General features: G+C 54.4%; 1 protein-coding gene across 19 annotated transcripts in view; it reads left to right on the forward strand.

Annotated features, from left to right (window-relative positions):
- NCAM1 (neural cell adhesion molecule 1) overlaps window positions 1–18,285 on the forward strand; it is a 329,589-nt gene extending 311,304 nt beyond the window's left edge. For 4 of the 19 annotated variants that reach the window (XM_051849273.2, XM_008261287.4, XM_070078374.1 and 1 more), the window contains 5 exons: window positions 1,658–1,838; window positions 11,005–11,212; window positions 11,991–12,107; window positions 13,096–13,893; window positions 15,075–18,285. In XM_051849273.2, the coding sequence (XP_051705233.1) occupies window positions 1,658–1,838; window positions 11,005–11,212; window positions 11,991–12,107; window positions 13,096–13,893; window positions 15,075–15,195 (1,425 nt within the window). In that variant the 3' untranslated portion in view covers window positions 15,196–18,285. Of the gene's footprint in view, window positions 1–1,657; window positions 1,839–4,228; window positions 6,562–11,004; window positions 11,213–11,990; window positions 12,108–13,095; window positions 13,894–15,074 lie in introns of those variants that run through there. The other 15 variants (XM_070078359.1, XM_051849284.2, XM_051849293.2 and 12 more) reach the window with 4 other exon arrangements.
- The last annotated feature ends 606 nt before the right edge of the window (window positions 18,286–18,891 follow it).

The following is an 18,891-nucleotide window of genomic DNA, read 5'->3' on the forward strand; positions in this document are numbered from 1 at the left end:
GATGCGTTAGATTACAACAACCTTAACCATCCTCTTTTGCTTCAGAAGATCAGTTTGCTAAATATTATTCTGAAAAAAAATTATTCTGTATTATGATTATGCATTGTATACCATACGCTTACTTTATTAAATATGTGCCTTATCTTCTGGTTGTCTGATCTATAATGATGTGTATCAACGAAGATAAAAGAGGCAGCTCAATTTCCCTGTTGAAAATTAAGGCAGAGCTACTTGGTGGCCTGTGCACCAGCTGGCTTGCTCCATAGCCCCGGCTTCCTGATTAGACTCTGCGCACGAGAGGGTTCCCGTCCTAGCATTTCCCCAGGATGGTCGCAGCCACAGCATGAACACTGCCACATTATTGAAGGCTTCCCCTTGGCTCCACCAACCATTCTGCCTGGAAGAAGCTTTGCTCCAGCAGAATTCTTCCTCCAGCTTCAGCCATGGGCCTCCAGATGTGTCATGCCTTCTTTTGTGCATGGTAGATACCTTGGGGCGTGTGCCTTTGTGAAAAGACCAAAGATTATCAAGACATGAGCTGTGCACCTGTGAGGCCATTGGAGGATTTCTGGGGGTCTTCCAACCTTTTGCCACAGTTGTTTTGTTAGGGAAGCAATCAGCCAACAATAGCCTTATAAACTCCCACCCAGTACAAAGTCATTGGTGAGTGTGTAGGTAATAACAAGAAAGGGTGTTCCATGAGAAAAAGGGAGGAGTGCAGAACTCTAGCTCCCTGCCTATACTTACGCCCAGGCTGTGCTGCTGAGCTCAGAGGATCCCTGCTTGGGGGTCCTCTGAGCACCCCTGGGTTGGACCTGACAGCGAGATTTACACCCGAGACACCTCACCAATTCAGCTGCAGGTGCAGAAACAGGGCCACACTGCACGGAACAGGAAAATCCCATTCAGTTCAACAGACGAGTGTTGAGCTCCCTGCTGTTGAAAAGGAAGACTGCTGCTTTGGGCCCAGCTGAGTGTGGCTCCAGCCTTGACTGTGGTGTGTTTTAGGAAAGTCTGCAGAGTTACCTTACTTCTCTCTCACATCCCCCACATCAGATCTAGCCGGAGCCTAGTCACCTCCCTTCCCCAACAGGCTTGTCACTGGGATACAAGCAAACATGTCAGCAAATTCTTTAGTACAGGCCAGGCACATAGTAGGTTCTCAGAGAAGGACAGGTTTTATTTTTAATAAAACTGGAATCTGTGCAGTGCTCACACATCAGCGAGGTGACACACACACCTGAATAGGGAGCTGTACAGAAATACACAAGAAACATCTGTTGTATTACTCTTTTAGGTCGTCCTGATGCATATGTGCCCAGTACTCGAGGGTGCAGCCTGGGGTACGGGGTCTGCCTGAGCCCCTGAGTACTGCAGGGGGGATGGGTGTTGAAGAGGGTGGTCCATGCTGTGCTGGCACCACTGCTCTTTGTATTTGAAGCCACACAGGGTTGACCTCCAGATCTGCGTGACCCTCAGGAATCAGTCTCTAAACTCATGACGAATCCAGACCATATCTTACCATCGTTTCTTCTTTTCATGATTTTTGCACCGATAGTTTGGGACTCCCCTAAGTTCTGCCCATCAGCCAGTATCCGCCACATTTGTGTCTTAACACTGTCTGGTGTCCTGTGTCCCTCTGGCCAATTTCTCCCAGAAGCTGTCCTCCGAGTGGAAACCGGAAATCAGGCTCCCGTCGGGCAGTGACCACGTCATGCTCAAGTCCCTGGACTGGAATGCCGAGTATGAGGTCTACGTGGTGGCTGAGAACCAGCAGGGGAAGTCCAAGGCGGCTCATTTTGTCTTCAGGACCTCGGCGCAGCCCACAGCCATCCCAGGTACGGCTGCTTCTGCTCTCTTGTTAGTTTCCCGCTTCGAAGTAATGCACAGTGCTGCCCCTCCTAATGTGCCTGAACAGCCCTGACAACTTGCTTGCTTACGGCCATCCTCATGATCGGTTGCCCATGCAAAGCTTAGTTTTGCCTTGTACCTATCTGTGCAGTAGGTTGAGATGTACTGGACCCCCAGGAAGGCTTGGCCAAGCATCCTGGGGAAAAGGTCCTGTCTCATTCAACTTGGAAGGACTGATAACTACCTACCAGTCCGTGGGACCCCACAGATGGGCAGCGCCCTGGCTCCTACCTCGCCTTGGAAGCTGGTTGAGTATGGATCCTTTCATGAGATCTTGTCTGCCATCCGCCTTTCCGTGCTAGGACCACAGAACTTGTTTTTTGCGCCCTGTATCTGATGCTTGCTTTACCTGCACAACCATGGTCCAGTTCTCTTCTCTCTGGTAACTCCAAGAGAAGGAGGAGATGGTGCCCAATGAGCCGTGCACCCTATCTGCCAAGGGCCTCTCAATTGAAGCAAAGTTGAAATTGAACCTCTCGTAACAGAGCAAGTGTCTGGAAAGCACCATCAAGGAAAGGCAGTCCGTCTGCTGGAGACCATGATGGCAGTGGATCTGCTGGAGATGCAGATCCGTCTCTAGGGATCCAGGACCAACTCAGGTGTGGGAATAAAGTGAGAGCTCTACTGCCTGGGCCAGCTACCTGGCCACTGTCAGCCGGTCTCCTCACGGCCCCAGTCTCGCAGAGAACTCTTCAACACCACTCTCTGCTCTTCCAGTGCAGCCAAATGCTAACCACAGGCAGGAGGAGGGGTCCCCATAGCCTCCCTGCCATGGCCAACCATGGAAGACAGATGGGCCTACCCTGTCTGTAGTGCTCCCCAGTTCTCAGATCAGTTGTCACGATTGGCCCTCCCAGAAGGAGACAGGCCAGACAGGGCGTGGGCCACCTGTGTGTGCAGCAGTGAGAGACACCAGCGATTGGTGGTGAGAATGTGTGTGTGTGTGTGTGTGTGTGTGTGTGTGTAGGGGAGACGTGTGGGGCCTCCAGCGAGTTGACAGGTGAGTCCTCAGCTGTGGACCAGAAGTGTCCTTTGTCAGGAAGGCTCCTAGGGCAGGGATGCTGGGGTGGGGAGTCTCCCCAGGCGCTGGTCAGATGGTTGGTGCTAAAGACCAGGCGTGTGGGTGTGGCTGCAGGAAGTGTCCTAATTGCTGCCTAGCAGGCTGTCTCCATGGAGATAGCCCGGCTGAAGTGCCCTTTCTTCCTTTGCACTCCTTGGTCAGTTCATCCTTAAAATCAACAGTCCAGAGTGAGTGAGCAGATCTTTGTGGGACGCCTAGGAGGTGGGGGAATATGGGGCTAAGTAAGCTCTTTACCGCAAAGTCGACTCCTTGTTGTTCCCTGGGCAGGTGGCTCAGGCGTGCTGCATCAGCTTGTGGGGTTTGGCTGTCCAAGTCAGGAATTCTGGGGAGACTTTGTCCTCCAGAGTTATGGCAGCTGGAGACATCACAGTTGTGGGAGTCACCCAGGTGCCCACTTAAGCTAGAGAGGGTAGGGGGATCGCTTGCCTCCCCCACAGTGGGCTACGTGGCTCCACACTCAGGTCTCAGAAGGCTGTGGCTCCATGCTTGGTTGGGCTTTCCTGGCCATCGTGTTGGGATCCAAGAGGAAAAGCTCTCTGAGTTACGAGACAGACGAGTGTGGCTGCACTCTGTGGTCAGGACGGTGGCAGGAGGAGAGGGGTGCGGGACTGGACATGTGAACAGCCTGATGACAGGGACTTGTACAGTGGAAGCAAGTCAGTGGCATCTCTGTGCAGGCCATGCGCTGTCCTGAGCACAGCCTAGTGCAGCCATCCATTGCATCTCCACCACCACGGGCAAAAACGCTAGACGCTAGAAGACCACACTCGTTGACCGCATCTAAAAGACCTCACTTAGCCAAAGGTAACACGCTCCTAATCCAACTCCTGTGTCTTCCTGTGGAGGCTCCCGTTCTCTCACTTTAATTTCATTTGCTCGCTGACCCCTAACCCCAGAGTTAACCCCGCTGTGCTGCTTCTGGCATTGCTAAGCTTCTGAACTGGCCTTTGGTATTGAGACCGCACTGAACTCCTCTCTAACCTGTGTCGGTTTAATTGACTAAGTTGAATTAACCTTGGATTCCTGTGTTTTCTATATTTGACCTAATTTTTTTTTTCTTTTTATCTATTTGTTTTTCTCTGTTTCTGTCTCTACCCCCTCTCTCCTTCTCTCCCCCTCCCCTTCCTGTGTCTGTTGTCACACTTGCCACCTTGGACGTCACTGGGACATCCCCACTGCCACCTATGTTTGTAAACAACCACATTCTCTCTGGGGCCCCACTGCTTGGCTCTGCAGCCACACTGGGAGGGAATTCTGCGTCCTACACTTTTGTCTCCTTGCTTCTCTCTGCAGTGACTCTTGTCTTGCTCTGTTAGGAACTTGAACACAAAAAATTTGCTTAAAAGCCCAGTTCCTATGAAAACGATCAGTACCCCCTTTGGATGAGCCTGTCAGGACCACCACGGGCACTCACTGGCCACCGAGCAAGCCCTCTGTGTGGAAGAGGAAGGTTTTGCAATTGGAAAAAGCTTTACCTCCAGACATTTTGCCATCCACAGATACCTTCGTGCCACTTCGGAAGGAGTTCGCCCCCTTTTTCATGGCAGTTCAAAATTTCAGAGCTCTTTCTTTAAATACTATTTTTTAAACAAAGAAAAAGCATAATACTAGGTTTACAGAGAAGTTTCTGCATATCTGCTGCTTGTTGCATTTTTTTTGTTCATGCCTAAAATGTAGCAGAGGAAGAACTCTTAAGTACCTGATAAAGCTTGCATCAAATTGTTAAAATCACTCATGTCCCCCCCAATTCTAACTCTGTGCTCCTCTTCCCCCTCCCTTCAGTAGGTAGTTGGCTTAGCTTGCCTTTAAATACTGAAGTGCCCGCGTGGAGAGAGCCAGACTGTAGTGATTCGTTTGAGCACTTCGCTGGCATGATAGGCAAAGATTACGTCCCCCGAAGCCCATCCCGTGGAAACTGTTGCATTTGCTGGGATTTTCTGGGGCTGATGAAACATTCTGCGAGATGCTCTGATGCCGGTAGCATAACCAGCTCCTTGTGCCGGCTCTGTGAACAGAGTCAAGCCATGATGGGCCCAGCATGTGTCGGTTTTGAAAGGGGCTTGTCCCCAGGTCGGGCTGCATCCCCTGCTGCGTGGACAGCACGTCACAGATCAGCACAGAGGCTCCGTGTCCTGGGCATGTGGTCCAGCTGAGACCTGTGTAATCACTGTATGTTGTCAGTCCTCCAGGCAGGCTGGAACCGTCCCCTGTGAGCCAGGCGTGAGTCCTGTCCATGCCCAGATACGTGGCAGGGGAGGGATTGGCCATCCGGACAGCCCAGCCCCAGAGGGCCAGCACACGGGGGCCGAGTCAGCCTGCCTGCACCTCCTGAATATCCCAGCTGCTCTGTTGGGCACTTGCATTGGTAACACTTTTAAAACACTCCTGAAAAGCCAAGTGCTCCCTGGCTTCAGCCTGCTGTTGGGGACCCACGCAGGAGAGGCAGTGGGTGTGCTTGAAGGTCCTGCAGAGACCCAGGGCCGGATCCCGTCCGGATGTGTGTGCTTGGGGCTGGCCTTCTCCTGAATAAAGGCTCCCTCCGGTCACTGTGGTCCCCTGTCATCCTACACATCTCATCGCTGAGTGTCTCCATGCCAGTTTGATTTTTGTTCCTTTTGGTTCTTTGTGTGTGTGTGTGTGTGTGTTTTCTGTTGTTGTTTGTTAATGTTCAAAGACTGGCCTTTCCCTCTGGGGATCCTCGTGGCCCCTAACTGTGCTGGCACAGGCCCGTGTCCCCGGCGTTCAGTGTGCAGGCTCACGTGCAGCCACAGGGGCTGCACACAGCTCAGCAGCTCCCACGGGCGAGTGCCCCTCACCCCCGCCACAGGCCTCTCCCCGGACTCCCTCACCGCGCTTCTCCCCAGGGCAACAGATGCAGCCGGGGAGGAAGCTGGCACCTGCAGGGCCCAGTGTGAGAATCACAGGGCAGGGCGGGAGAGCGCCAGGGAAGGCAGAAGAGGCCCCCACCAGGTCCTCCCCACTGCTGTGGTTGTCTTAGGCAGGCATCATGGGTACTTACCCTAGGGGACCGGCTCAGGGGTCTGCCTCACCCTGGTCCCAGGTTCACCCACAGGGGAGAGACAGGGTCAGGGTCTCTCAAGGGACCCTTTGTTGATGTGGCCCTAAGTATGCAGCGACCTGGCGTGGACCCTGTCCCCTCAGCACATCCAGGGGCCAGGCAGACCTGAGCTGGGGCAACTTGGGGGTCACTGCCATGGGCCCATTCTTTCAGACAGGCCTTGGCCGTGATGGTAGCCCTCTGGGAGACAGCATAGTGCACCCCAGCCCCCACTGCACCCTGGGTTCCCGGTGAAGCCTGTGGCACACCTGCAGGAGTGAGCACCTTGCTCTGTGCCCTTCCCACGCTCCGTAGAACTATCCACAGGCCACACACCATAGGGTTCCTCTGCTTGTTTTTTTTTTTTTTTCGGGGGGGAGGGCATATTTATATAGCAGGTTTGGATCACGTTTTTCTACTAACAAGAATGCTAACGTTGTGTAGATAATCAGCAAGGCCTTTATGAAGTTGACATCTTTGCATTATTAAAGAGAATAACAGTTCATGTGAACTCACCAGCGTCTTTGGATTTTATTTGGTAGTTGTGTGTCCAACAGAGTTTCCAATGTCCCTTCCCTCTACTTCCATGTGCCTGGCTGTCTGATAACCCAGAGAGACCTCACGTTTCTAGCTTGGCGAATGCAGTACTAGCCCAAAGAAACAGACGCCCTTCCTAAAGAGGAGCAGCAGGCTTCTCAGCTCTCCTGGGAGTCAGCCAAGAGTCCCAGCGGGGGGAGGGGGAGGAGGGTTGCCCTTGCAGACTGGGGAGGGTCGTCCCCATGGAAACAGGGGCACGTTTGCAGCCATCAGATGCACCACTCTGTAGCAAGGTCTCCTTCCTGCCCTCACGGAGGCTGCAGAGAGTGATCTTGCCTTTGAGAAAATCCGGGAAGGTTTTAGGGACCTGTGTGCTGCTTGTCATCACACTTAGTCAGACACGTCCTGCAAGCCCCTGCCGTCAGCTGATTCTAGGGAGGACCAGCATGCATGGAAAGGTTTATGAGTAAACCAGAACCCCTCTCGACAGTTCTGAGAATCTGACAGTCAGATTGGGGAGGAAAGAGTGGGAAGGGAACTTCTGCTCCAGGCTCCTGTAGGACCGTAACTCAGGCCCATTGGGCATGTAAAATGCAAGCCCTTGGTCCCATCTGAAGGTTGAGGAAGTGGACATATGTGGGTCTCATCTAGGGGCCAGCCAGTTACCTCTTGAGTGCTAGTTCCTCTCTCAAGCCAGGAGACACAGAAGACAGCCCAGCCCTGTAATCTCACCTCCAGGGTGGCTGTGACCTCTGAGGTTTGGAGGAAGCTCTCCCAGGAAGCCTTCTTTGTGTGCGAGATGCATGGGTGTGTGAGCCAGGGGAGGTCAGGGGGAGGGTCATAGCACACACACGCCATGGAAGGGGCTTTATTTTTCCTTCTGCAGGATGTTAGCCAGGACTCAGGAGACAGTCGGTCCTCTGGCTTTCCTGGACTAAGCAGTTCTGTAACATTCGCAAGAGGGAATGAACGTGGACTTACCTTGGATACCCTTTTCTCTGTACCATGGCATGCCCTCTTATGGATTCTTCTCGGGAAAATGGCAAGCCTTCTCTCGCCAGCTTGAGGAGAGCCTTGCTTGCTCCAGATGTCTAGAGTCTGGGCAGTCAGCAGTGGTGGGGGTCGCCCCTTTTTTGGAGGGGGAGAGTATCTGTTCTCTCGCAATACATCTGGCTCATCAGGGCAAGATGGTAACAGCTCACGGCTGGGTGCGGATCACCGGCCAGCTGCAATACACTGTGGTGCAGGGGAGGGAGAACCCAGGAGGGCTGGTTCTCCTTTGGATCCCCGGGCTTGCTTGTTCCAATCCTGATGCTGAGCCTGAGCCCAGCGATCTTGATTCCATGGCAATGGGGAGCCCCAGATTCTGGATCTGTAATAAGGCACCCCAGAAAGTCCACTGCAGGTGGAAAAATCCATGAGTTGTAAGGTATTTCTTTTTCATGCAAAAACAAAAGCTCTAGAATCCATGATTAAAGATGGGACTGAGCGAGCATTTTAGTCTTCCAGGGAAAAACCCTGGTGCACACCACGGAGGAGGACACCGGCACTAGGGAATCTATAGCTGTGCCCAGATCTGTAGAACACTGACCTGGAGAGCCAGGCTCTGTGGTTGAAGAGAACCTGAAGGCACCCCCTCCCCCAGGCTCAGCCCCAGCTCGAAGGCCTCCAGCAACAGGGAAGTCAGCTCCCACGCTGTGTTTGAACAGCTTGTCCTGTCTCAGTGGAGCTGCACCCTGTCCCCGGGCCCCTCGTTGCCAGCCACTGGTGCCATGCCCAGTTAGATGCTTCTGTCTTCTCATGACACACCTTTAAATTACGAAGCGGCCTTCTCATCCCCGGGGGAGATACTCATTCATGTGTGCAGCAAGTATTCTCGGAACATTTTCTATGAGTTAAGGTCCATTCTAGATGCTGGGGAGACAGAGAGGCAGGCCCCTGTGGGATGTTCTAGGGAAGAGGTCCAGAGAGAATGGGCTGTGAATGTGTGGAAGGCAGCAGGCAGTGGTAAGAGGAGAAAATGAGGGGGTGTGGGAGACTTGGGGGAAAGTTCCTCCCTTGGTGAGCTACTGGGGGATGCCTCTCTGAGAGGGCTGCATCCAGAGGCCTGCAGGATGACAAAGAGCCACCAAGGAAGGTGCCCAGTCCTGGGTGGGCACAGGCTGTGTGTTCACCACCCATCCGGGTTTGTACCATGAGTCACCATGGTCCGAGGGGTTATCAGAGTCCCCAGCATGTACAGGCCAGGAGAAAGACTTTGGATTTCATAGCAAATCAAAGGGGAGACCACTGCCCTGCTCTTGGCTTATGGTGCAGTTCAGAGTCTTATCCTCCTGCCTGTGCTCAGAGCAAGTGTGGGCCTCCGGGCTGGGTCTGACGAGCACAGAGCAAACACTGCCCCAGCTGCCATCCTCTTGGGCACAGAGAGCGGCTTTTCAGCAGTTTCTTTTCCTCTTTAGACCTGTGATTAGTCCCGCAATCTTACCTTCACGCATAAACATCAGTATGCAGGCTTGGTGCCACTGAATCAAACACAAACCAAAAAGTACAGACATATCACCTCCACCACCACTACCAAAATAAAAAAAAGCCTGCTTCCGATCCCCTCTTGAGGAAACAGACATGCCACACTCATCACATACTAAAGTCAGGGGTTGCAGAGGCTCCGCGCCCAGCGTCATGGGCTGGAGAGCAAACCCAAGACTGAAATGCCTTCCTTATTACGGGGAACACGATCCTGTTGGCCATGCTGGGCTTGCACCCTCTACCCTAAACTGAAGTTTGAAATGAGGATCAGTGGGTGGGCCTGTCGCTGGGGAAGACCACAGTGCCTGGGCAGAGATCCCTGGGGCAGTGAGGGAAGCCCCCCAACAATGAGACAGATAGATGCATGAAAAATGAGGCCTGGGTGGCCCATGTCTGCACTGGATCCCCTGGGCCACGTCCATGATCTGTGTGACTTGTGGCTAGAGGGCCCCTGGGCCTGGCCTGGAGCTCAGCAAAGCACAGAGTTAGGTGGGGCCAAGCTCCAGGTAGCATTGGCTACAGTCCCCAACCCCAGTGCACTGAGCTGATTGATGCCAGGGAGCTCTGAGAGCCTAGGAAACTTCAGACAGGGTCTGCTTGGTGGGGTGAGGCTGTTAGTTCTGTGCCCATGTCCTTCGACCAGGGAGGAGGAACCTTTGTTCTGCTAAGGGCCATTAATATATTTATAACATCATTCACAGCCCATACAAAATTATCAACTTTAAAAAATTAGCCTGCCATGTAGATGTATTGAATTTTGGGTCCTGCCAGCAGTTCCCTTGACAGGGCCAGGCCACTTGGTTGCAAGGCCTTTCCCCACCCCTAAACACGGAATGGCAAGTGCTCATATTTTTGCTGGGGTCACTGCGTCCACATTCACCAATCAGCAGAGCTGCTCATGGGCTCTTGCTTCCTGCAGCACAACCATTTGTCTCCCAGCCGCGTAGAACCCACCAAGGTCAGCCGGTCCACCCTCACGGCTCCCGGGGCCCCCGAGCACTGAGCCCCGGCCCTTCTGGGACAGCACCAAAAGCCTCGGGCCCTGGGGGGCTCTGCAGAGGACACCAAGGGAGTTAGTCTCAGGGGCTGTTGCGTCCAGCCAGAACCAGGGTGCTGGGTGCTGCTGGACTGACTGTGAGAACGGGGGTCTGTGTGTGTGAACGCTTGCTCTGTGTGTGAGCGTGCCCGTCTGGGAGTGTGCATCTTTGGTGAGTCTGCGGGTTTCCCCGAAGTCTGAGCCAAGCGTGCCGGAGCTCCCAGACGGTGAGTATTCCCAGAGGGGTCACCATGCCCTCCAGGCCTGGGCAGCTTCCATGTCTCCAGAGATAGGTGGACTTTGTTCATCCTCCTGGGTACCGTGCAGGAGGGTGAACCAGGAAGAACGAGGTCCTCTGGCGCCATTCCTCAGGCAGGGCAGGGAGGAAGTGGGGAGCAGATTCAGCACCTCCTGGCGCCTGATGTCCCCGAGGACGGCCTGGAGCCCTCCTCCGCCTTGTCCCAGGCTGCTGTCGGGAGCCACAGCCCAGCCTGAAACTAGTGAGCACCACCTGCTGCGGAGGAGACAGCCACACCCCCCAGCTGCTTCATCCCCTGTCCCAGCCTGCTCCCAGGACTCATGGGAGGCCTGCAGAGGGTGGCTCTGGGGAAGGCTCATGACCCTGTCCCTAAGTCTGTGACATGAGATTGTCATCCCTCCCTCAAGATGTAGAGAGACCCTGTCGTCTCAACACCGGAGTGTAGGAAGGCCCCACAGAAGGTGTCCCTCTGGACACAAACACCCTGGCTCTGTCCTGTGGGCCCAACCCCAACCCCAAGGGCTATTGCTTTGTAGGGTCCAGAATTCCCATGTCTCCACCTATTAACCACCAGCCCCCTCTCTCTCTTACGTAAGCCAACGGCAGCCCCACCTCAGGCCTGAGCACCGGCGCCATCGTGGGCATCCTCATTGTCATCTTTGTCCTGCTCCTGGTGGTTGTGGACATCACCTGCTACTTCCTGAACAAGTGTGGCCTGCTTATGTGTATCGCCGTCAACCTGTGTGGGAAAGCCGGGCCCGGAGCCAAGGGCAAGGACATGGAGGAGGGCAAAGCCGCCTTCTCGTGAGTGCAAACACCCACCCCTGCGGGCCCTGGCCTAGAGCCCTGGCAGCTGTCCCCACTCTGAGCATCCACTGCACCCGGGGGTGGCCTTCCCTTCAACTGCACCTTTGGTGGAGGGAAGCATTGCCTATTTGCAAAGTAGATTGGGAGGCCCAGCCCCAGATCTGGTGTATTCAAATCTCTCTGTGAAGATAAGGGGAATTGTCAGAGCTGACCCTGCACGGAGCTACAGCGGAGGAGTGGGTGTCTCAGGCACACACTTGCCTTGCTTCCATTCCTCCGTGTTGTCATTCACTTCATACATCACTCAACAAGTATTTATCCAGGCTCTCCCGCACAACAGGAAACAAAATGAACCAAAAGTCCTGTCCTTGCAGAGCTGACAATCTAGATGCTGTCCCCTCCAGCAGCAGCTGGCAAGCCAGTTAGTGGGCGCCTTGGAAGACTGGCTGACCTGCAGCCAGCCGGAAAGGGGGGCAGAAGGAGATAAGTGTTTTAGCACCCCACGCACGGCAGGTACTGCCGGAACACACACCTACGGGAGGACTGCACAAAGTCCTCGTCACCACCAGGAGAGGTAGGAACTGGTCCTTGCCCCATTTCCCCGATGAAGGCACCGAGGCGGCAGTGATCAGGTCAGAGACTCTAGGTCACACTGCTAGCCCAGGTGCCGCCGAGACAGATTCTGGTGCCCGGCTCTAGAAGCCCGTCTTGCCTGGGGCCCCTGAGGCGTCGCTGTTCTCCCTGGGATGTAACCCCCAGAACTCTCTCTCTGCAGGAAAGACGAGTCCAAGGAGCCCATCGTGGAGGTTCGAACCGAGGAGGAGCGGACCCCAAACCATGATGGTGGGAAACACACAGAGCCCAATGAGACCACGCCGCTGACGGAGCCCGAGTACGTGGGCAGGGCGGGGCTGGCACCTCCTCTACAGAGCCCCACACCCACCTCCTCACCCTGCCCCACGTTCCTTGCTCCCCGTCCTCAGTCCGGAGCCCTACAGTGCAGGCCAGGACCCTGGAGCCCTTGGCTGGAAGACCCACATGGCTAGGAGCTGCCTGGCCCCCTCTCTCCTTAGAGAGAAGGCACTCTTGGTTCCATTGAGGGTGGCTGCATGGGTGCCCCTGCAGGGCTCCTTGCCCGAGAAGGGATCCTGAGACCCTGTTCCAGGCTATACACATACTCTGGAAACTGCTCGTGGAGAGAGGCTAGGCAGGTTCTGTATAGGATGTCTTAGAGTGCTAGGATTTTTTGGTTTTCTGCCTAAAAGAGTGAGGGAAACTGGTGATGCAGAACAGCTCCCCAACTGTATTGTTATTGGAAGCCTGGGTACCCTCAGTGACCTTGACCAGCCGTGGCTGTGACGTGCACCTGTGGGTTTGAAGGGAATGGCGTCTCACGGGACCACAGAACCTGTGGCTTCTAGGAGCCCTTTGGGGCACTCATGCTCTGCCTTATTCCTGCCTGTCCCCATCCCTGTCCCCTGGGGCCCTGCACGGTGGCTGGCCCAGGTCCCAGTGCAGGCAGACACTGAACCGAGGCCTGGCTCTGGTTCAGTGGAGCTCTGGGTGGGGATCCGAAGGCCCCAGCAGGTGTGTAAGGAAGGGAGCCCGCTGCAGCGAGCTGGAGGGACAGCAGCAGGAGGAAGGGCTGGCCGGGCCCTTTGCGACCGCCACGTTCTTTGTCGTCTCCCCGTGTCCTCTTCTGCCCGCCTGGGCGTGTGCTTCTCTCGGCGTCCTTGTCTCTCTGTGGGGCTGCGTCCGTGCCTGTGCGTCACCGCATGCCCACCCACGGCCCCCTCTGCTCGGCTCCAGCCCTCCTCCCGGCCTCTCTGTCAGTCTCCGCCTCATTGTCTATTCTCTTCTACTTCCTGTCCTCCCCACAGGCTGCCTGCCGATACCACAGCCACTGTCGAGGACATGCTGCCTTCTGTCACCACCGTCACCACTAACTCTGACACTATCACCGAAACCTTTGCCACTGCTCAGAACAGCCCCACCAGTGAAACCACCACCCTGACCTCCAGTCTTGCCCCGCCGGCCACAGCCGCGCCAGACTTGAACTCTGTGCCCGCTGGCCAGGCCACCCCTTCCAAGGGGCCCAGCGTCTCGGCCGCCTCCCCTCCCCCGGCCTCGGCCCCCAAAGTCGCCCCCCTCGTTGACCTGAGCGACACCCCGACCTCAGCCCCCGCGGCGAGCAGTTTGTCCTCTAGTGTCCTGGCCAACCAGGGGGCCGTGCTCAGCCCCAGCGCCCCCACCGGCGTGGGGGACGCCTCCACGGCCCCTGCGGCCAGCAAGCCGGCCCCCACCGGTGCAGCCAGTCCCCTGGCAGCCCCGGCTGCTCCTGCTACAGAAGCCTCCCAGGCCAAGCAGGAGGCTCCCAGCACCAAAGGCCCGGACCCGGAGCCCACCCAGCCCGGCGCCGCGAAGAGCCTGCCCGAGGCAGCCACAGCCCCCGCTAGCCCGAAGAGCGAGGCTGCCTCCGTCAGCGCCACAAACCCTTCCCAGGGCGAGGACTTTAAAATGGACGAAGGGAACTTCAAGACCCCAGATATTGACCTTGCAAAGGATGTTTTTGCAGCCCTGGGCTCTCCTGCTCCCGCCGCTGGGGCCAGTGGACAAGCCCCTGAGCTTGCTCCTTCCACTGCAGACAGCTCTGTGTCGCCTGCGCCAGCAAAGACCGAGTACGGCCTCTCTCTGTGTGCTGTCGTCGGGGTGTGTCCTGTGGTGGTGTGTGTCTGTGCTGTGCTGTGTCCTCCTGGTCGGATGTCTGCAGCCTCCCCTGGGGCTTCTCTGACGCCACTGTCAGCCCTGGGCCTGGGACCGGCAGACAGAGTCCGGGGCAGGCAGCTGGGCCCCGGCCAGCAGAGCAGCCGCTGCTCACTAATTAGGCCGTGTTAATTACGTTTCATCCTTATCATCCGAGCAGCGGCTTCTGGTTTACCCTAGGGAGCCCTGGCGGTCGGGCCCCTGACAAGCATAGCAGGGGGAGGCAGCGAAGGAGGCCAAGGTGCCCTTCTCAGTTATGCCAGGGCCACTGTCGGGTGCTACCAAGTGCCAGGCTGAGCCCCCACCGCTCGGGAGGAAGAGAGGCAGCCCCCGGGCTCGGGGCCTGGGAGGGGGGAGAGGGTGTGGTCCAGAGGTCCTGTGACCTCCTGCTGAGATGCCCATCCTTCCTCCCACCGCGCTCCTGGGGTGGCGGGGAAGACCCAGGCCACCCACACACCTCTCAGCTACCAGGTCTACAAGGTCAAGGCAAAGCCTTCAGTCTTTTGGGTTTCTTCCGTGTAACGCCAGAATGCAGTGGTGCCAGCTTAGGCTTGAATCTCATGGAGACAGGGCCAGACTTGGGGTTTTCTGGAAGCTTCTATGGCTGCCAGACAACCTCACCAGGAAGCCCACAGGTCAGTGTCCAGAGGGAACAGAACTCTGAGAGCCCTGCCCGTGCAGCTCCCCTGTGGCCAGCAGGCCATGGAGGCTCCACCCTGAGACGCAGAGCCCGGGCGGGGTGGGGAGGGGAAGATCCTAGAGGAGCCAGCTGTGTGCCTCAGGTGCAGCACGCCCAGCTGCACGGCAGCCCTAGTCAGGGCGCAGAGGTGGCAGTGGCCTCCACTGCCCCTTCTCCTGCCGCGAGTACAAGCAGAGTCCCCGGCACCCATGGAACTGGAAAGGGCTTGTTCTCTGGGTGTTTCTCCACTCAGGCCACACATGAGAGTCACCTGGGTGCTTCTAAAATACATCCAGATCCGTTCTGGGGACGCAGCCCAGGTGATGCACAGGTGCATCCAAAGTTGGAGACCCCAGGCAGAGGGGAGGCGTGTGCAAGCCACTGTCTCAGCGGCGCTGTTTTCCTGATTCTCCGCAGGAAGGGCCCTGTGGAAGCCAAGTCGGAGAGCCAGGAGTCAGAAACGAAGCCAGCGCCAGCCGAAGCCCAGACGGTCCCCAACGACGCCACACAGACAAAGGAGAACGAGAGCAAAGCATGATGGGCGAGCGGCCAGGAGCAGAGAGCAAAACATGACGCGGCACAGCAGCTTCCCCGGAGTGATTCCTGCATCCCACGCACGCGCGCGCACACCACACACACACACACACACACACACACACACACCTCATTCCTCTAGTGTCTTTTGCCTTTAAAAAATTAACTAAAACAGATAAATACGGGATCTCCTTTTTGTAGGTTTATAGAAAGGGTCCCTTTCTTGCGCACTCACTTGTAAGAAAATGAGACAATAAGGTTAAACCCACAGCCAAACTAGGACACTCTGTTCCCTGAAACCATTTAAAAAATCAAACAAAAGGACCCCAAATTAAGAATCTAGGAAGCTCAGAAAAAGAAAGAAAAAAGTCTAGGTTCGGGAAGACCACACTTGGTGTTACCCAATTGGCACAGACCTGTTTTAGAGAAACCCTTTCAGGCACTAAGACTAACCGAATGAACAAAGTCCACAGTTTATTTTTGTACTTTCAGTCGAGTTCGAACTCTGTAAAACCTCATAAATAAGTTATCATTTCTGTTCACTTTGTATTTGTTCAGTATGCAAAGTGTGTCACCCTTTCTAGCTGAATTCGATTCCCACGTAGACTCTTGTTTTGTAGGAAGAATGCCAAATCGCAGCTTCTGGGGGTAGATCTCAATTTGCAGTATTTGGACTTTTTATGTTTCTCTTTGGTTCTCTCTCTCTCTCTCTCTCTCTTCCTTTCTGCCAACTTTGTTTGCCAGTGTTTACAAGTTGATAAATGTTTGACTTCGGTTGTGTTTATAAAACAGCTGCCTTTTTTTTTTTTTTTTTTTTTTTTTTTTTACTTTTTAAGTAACAAATTCTGCCTAGAGGTAGGTGAGATCATCGCAGGATTGCTTTAGCAGAGAACTTGACAAAACATCATCATCCGCAGCGGCTCTCCCTGACGCTCTGATGTGCAGTTTTTACCTGTGTCCGGCCCAGGTGAAAATCTGTCTCGTCCTGGAAGGGTTTTGTGTTTTGGTTTCAATTCTTTCTGTGTTCCTTCCGGGGGGGTCAAACCACTTTCTGATTAGCCGCCACCCACCTGCATCGGTGAACAAGGCTCTGCTCCCCAGGTGTTGGTGCCCTCGCATTTGAAGGACTCCTTTGGCTTTGCTGAATGAAGCAGAGAAGATTGTATAGTTGGGGCTGGTCTTGGTGAACACACATTTTTACCCCAAACATCCCCTTTTTTTGTAGAAAGCCAAATAAAACACATCCATACCATCTCCTTTTGAGCCCAGAATCTAGATTTGAGCGGAAGAGCATGTGTGCTTCAGGGAATTAGTGTCATTTTTTGGAAATCTATGGAAGTCAAATAACATCAGCCTTCTGTTCACTTAGGCAGCATTTGTAGGGAAAAAAAGCAACAGTGACAACAACCACCGACTGTCTGGAATCATAACACAACTTCCTGGATCGGAAACCAAGCGGGGGAAAACATAACAGAAACTTTAAGGGGAATGGGAGGGGGGAGAAGGGAAAAGCCAGCCCTTTGTATAGAAATTTTGCTTTTGTTTTTCTCATTCTACTTTAGAACTGCAAGCTTGTGCACTGTGGATGCGTGACTATCTTAGTGTGAAACGTGTTTTTGTCATAGTATTGAAATAAAAACTTCAACATAGTTTGGTTGTGGAAGGTATAGCAGATAGTTCAGAAAAAAAATATTCAGGAAACAAAAAGAGTTCTTAAAAGGAATTGAAGCCTTTAAACAAAGCAGATGAAATACAGATGATGATGAAGGTGACGCTAAGTAAACAGAAACCAGTCCTCCGGCATGCATTCCCTTCCTAAGGTACAAAGCAGCAGAGCTTAGGGTGGTGCGGCTGCCTCTGCCTCTGGACCCTCTCCCCCATGTTCTGACACTTCTGCGGTCTGCCCAGTGGCGATGCTAGATTATCATTTCAAACTGTGAAAACTAATGGTCTTGTCATTTGCTCAACTTGGGGTTATTTTGCATTTTCTCACCTCCTGGGGATGGAAATGGAGGATCCCAGAACCCACAGCCTTGGTTGGTCTCTCTGATTGTACGGCCTTGTGCAACGTCTGTGGTGCAAATGCACAGGTCCCAGGGGGAAAAGAAGGCAGAGACAGATCTTGGAGCAGGCAGCAGAATGGGAGAGGCTGGGTGCCTGGGACGGGGAGGGGGACGGGCAGGCTCTTCCGGTCACCAGGCTGTTCAGTGGAATTAGTTCCTCCTCTGTTGATATTAATGGCTTTGACCAAGTAGGCCAAAGCCCACGCTGTACCTCGCGGAAAACGTGCATTTCACTCCAGGCCGTTGCCATCAGGCAAACTGATTTTGGTTGTGATGGTTCGGAAGAGACAGAGGTTGAGGGAGCCCTCAGATAACCTGGCCCAGGGCAGCTGACCCCCCTCCCACACCCCCTAGAACCCTGGCTCCACCACCAGCCGGAACCCAAGACTGCCCACTCGCTGGCCTGCCTCTCTCCCATCACACATACGTGTGTCTCTGCATGCGTGAGCGTTCCTTTCCTCTTCTTTTATTTTAAAGAGCAATGCTTTCTCTAAGATCAAAGAGGGAGTTACTTTATTTTCAAGATGTTCTATCTTTATCAATACTTTTCCTTTCTTAATTCTTTGAAGGAGGGATCCACTCCCCGAGTTTCCAGTGTCAATGTGTCTATGTGTGTATGTGCCATACGTATGTATTCACATAGAGACCGGCATGGCCAGGTGGTGCGGGAGGGGCGCCCGGGGCCGCGAGCAGGGCCTCCCAGTCCTGCAGGGCCACCGTGTATATAGCGCAGCTTTTCGCCGTGGAAGTCTCTTTTCACACTTTTGTACGGCGCCTTCCACAGCCCAGGGTCGCCCAGCCCGGCTGGCTGGCTGGATGGTGGTTCTCAGAGCCCTCCGTGAGCATCCCCCGCCCAGCACTCCGTATCCGGGGGCCTTCTCTCTTGTTACGAAACTTTTTACCGAGTGAAACACCGATGCCACCTTTGTTTCCATTCTCACTGGTGTAAATACTGAGTACTAACTGAGAATTTTGACTTTGCATTCTGTCAGAATACTTGTGTTCAATAAAAATTGAAAGAAAAAAAAAAAGCTGTCATGGTCCGGCTGGGATTTATTTCCGTTCAGTGAGACTCTGTCGTGGAGTCCAGTGTGCGCGTGCCTGTGCCCTTTGATTCTGAAACCTGGTGAGAAAGATCCAGGAAACCCTGGTGTTTTGAGTTCTGTTGCCTGAATGCAGGCTTTTGTCCCCCTTTTGTTTCTCATGGGCTGGTAGTAGAGTCCTGGTCTGGAAGGACCACACATCGGATTCAGAAAGATTGATTCTGCCATTTTTTTATTTATTTACCTGAAAGTCAGAGTTACACAGAGAGAGAGAGAGAGAGAGAGAGAGAGGTCTTCCATCTGCTGGTTCACTCTCCAATTGGCCACAACAGCCGAAGCTGCACCAATCTGAAGCCAGACGCCAGGAGCTTCCTCCAGGTCTCTCATGTGGGTGCAGGAGCCCAAGAACTTGGGCCATCTTCCACTGCTTTCCCAGACCATAGCAGAGAGTTGGATCGGAAGAGGAGCAGCCAGGACTCGAACTGGCGCCCATATGGGATGCCGGTGCTGCAAGCTGGGGCTTTAACCCTCTACGCCACAGCACCAGCCCCATCTGCCATGCCCTGATTGCTCTCAGAAGAATGACGTCATCTC

This window comes from Oryctolagus cuniculus, chromosome 1 (assembly GCF_964237555.1).
Source record: "Oryctolagus cuniculus chromosome 1, mOryCun1.1, whole genome shotgun sequence".
Lineage (NCBI taxonomy): Eukaryota > Metazoa > Chordata > Mammalia > Lagomorpha > Leporidae > Oryctolagus > Oryctolagus cuniculus.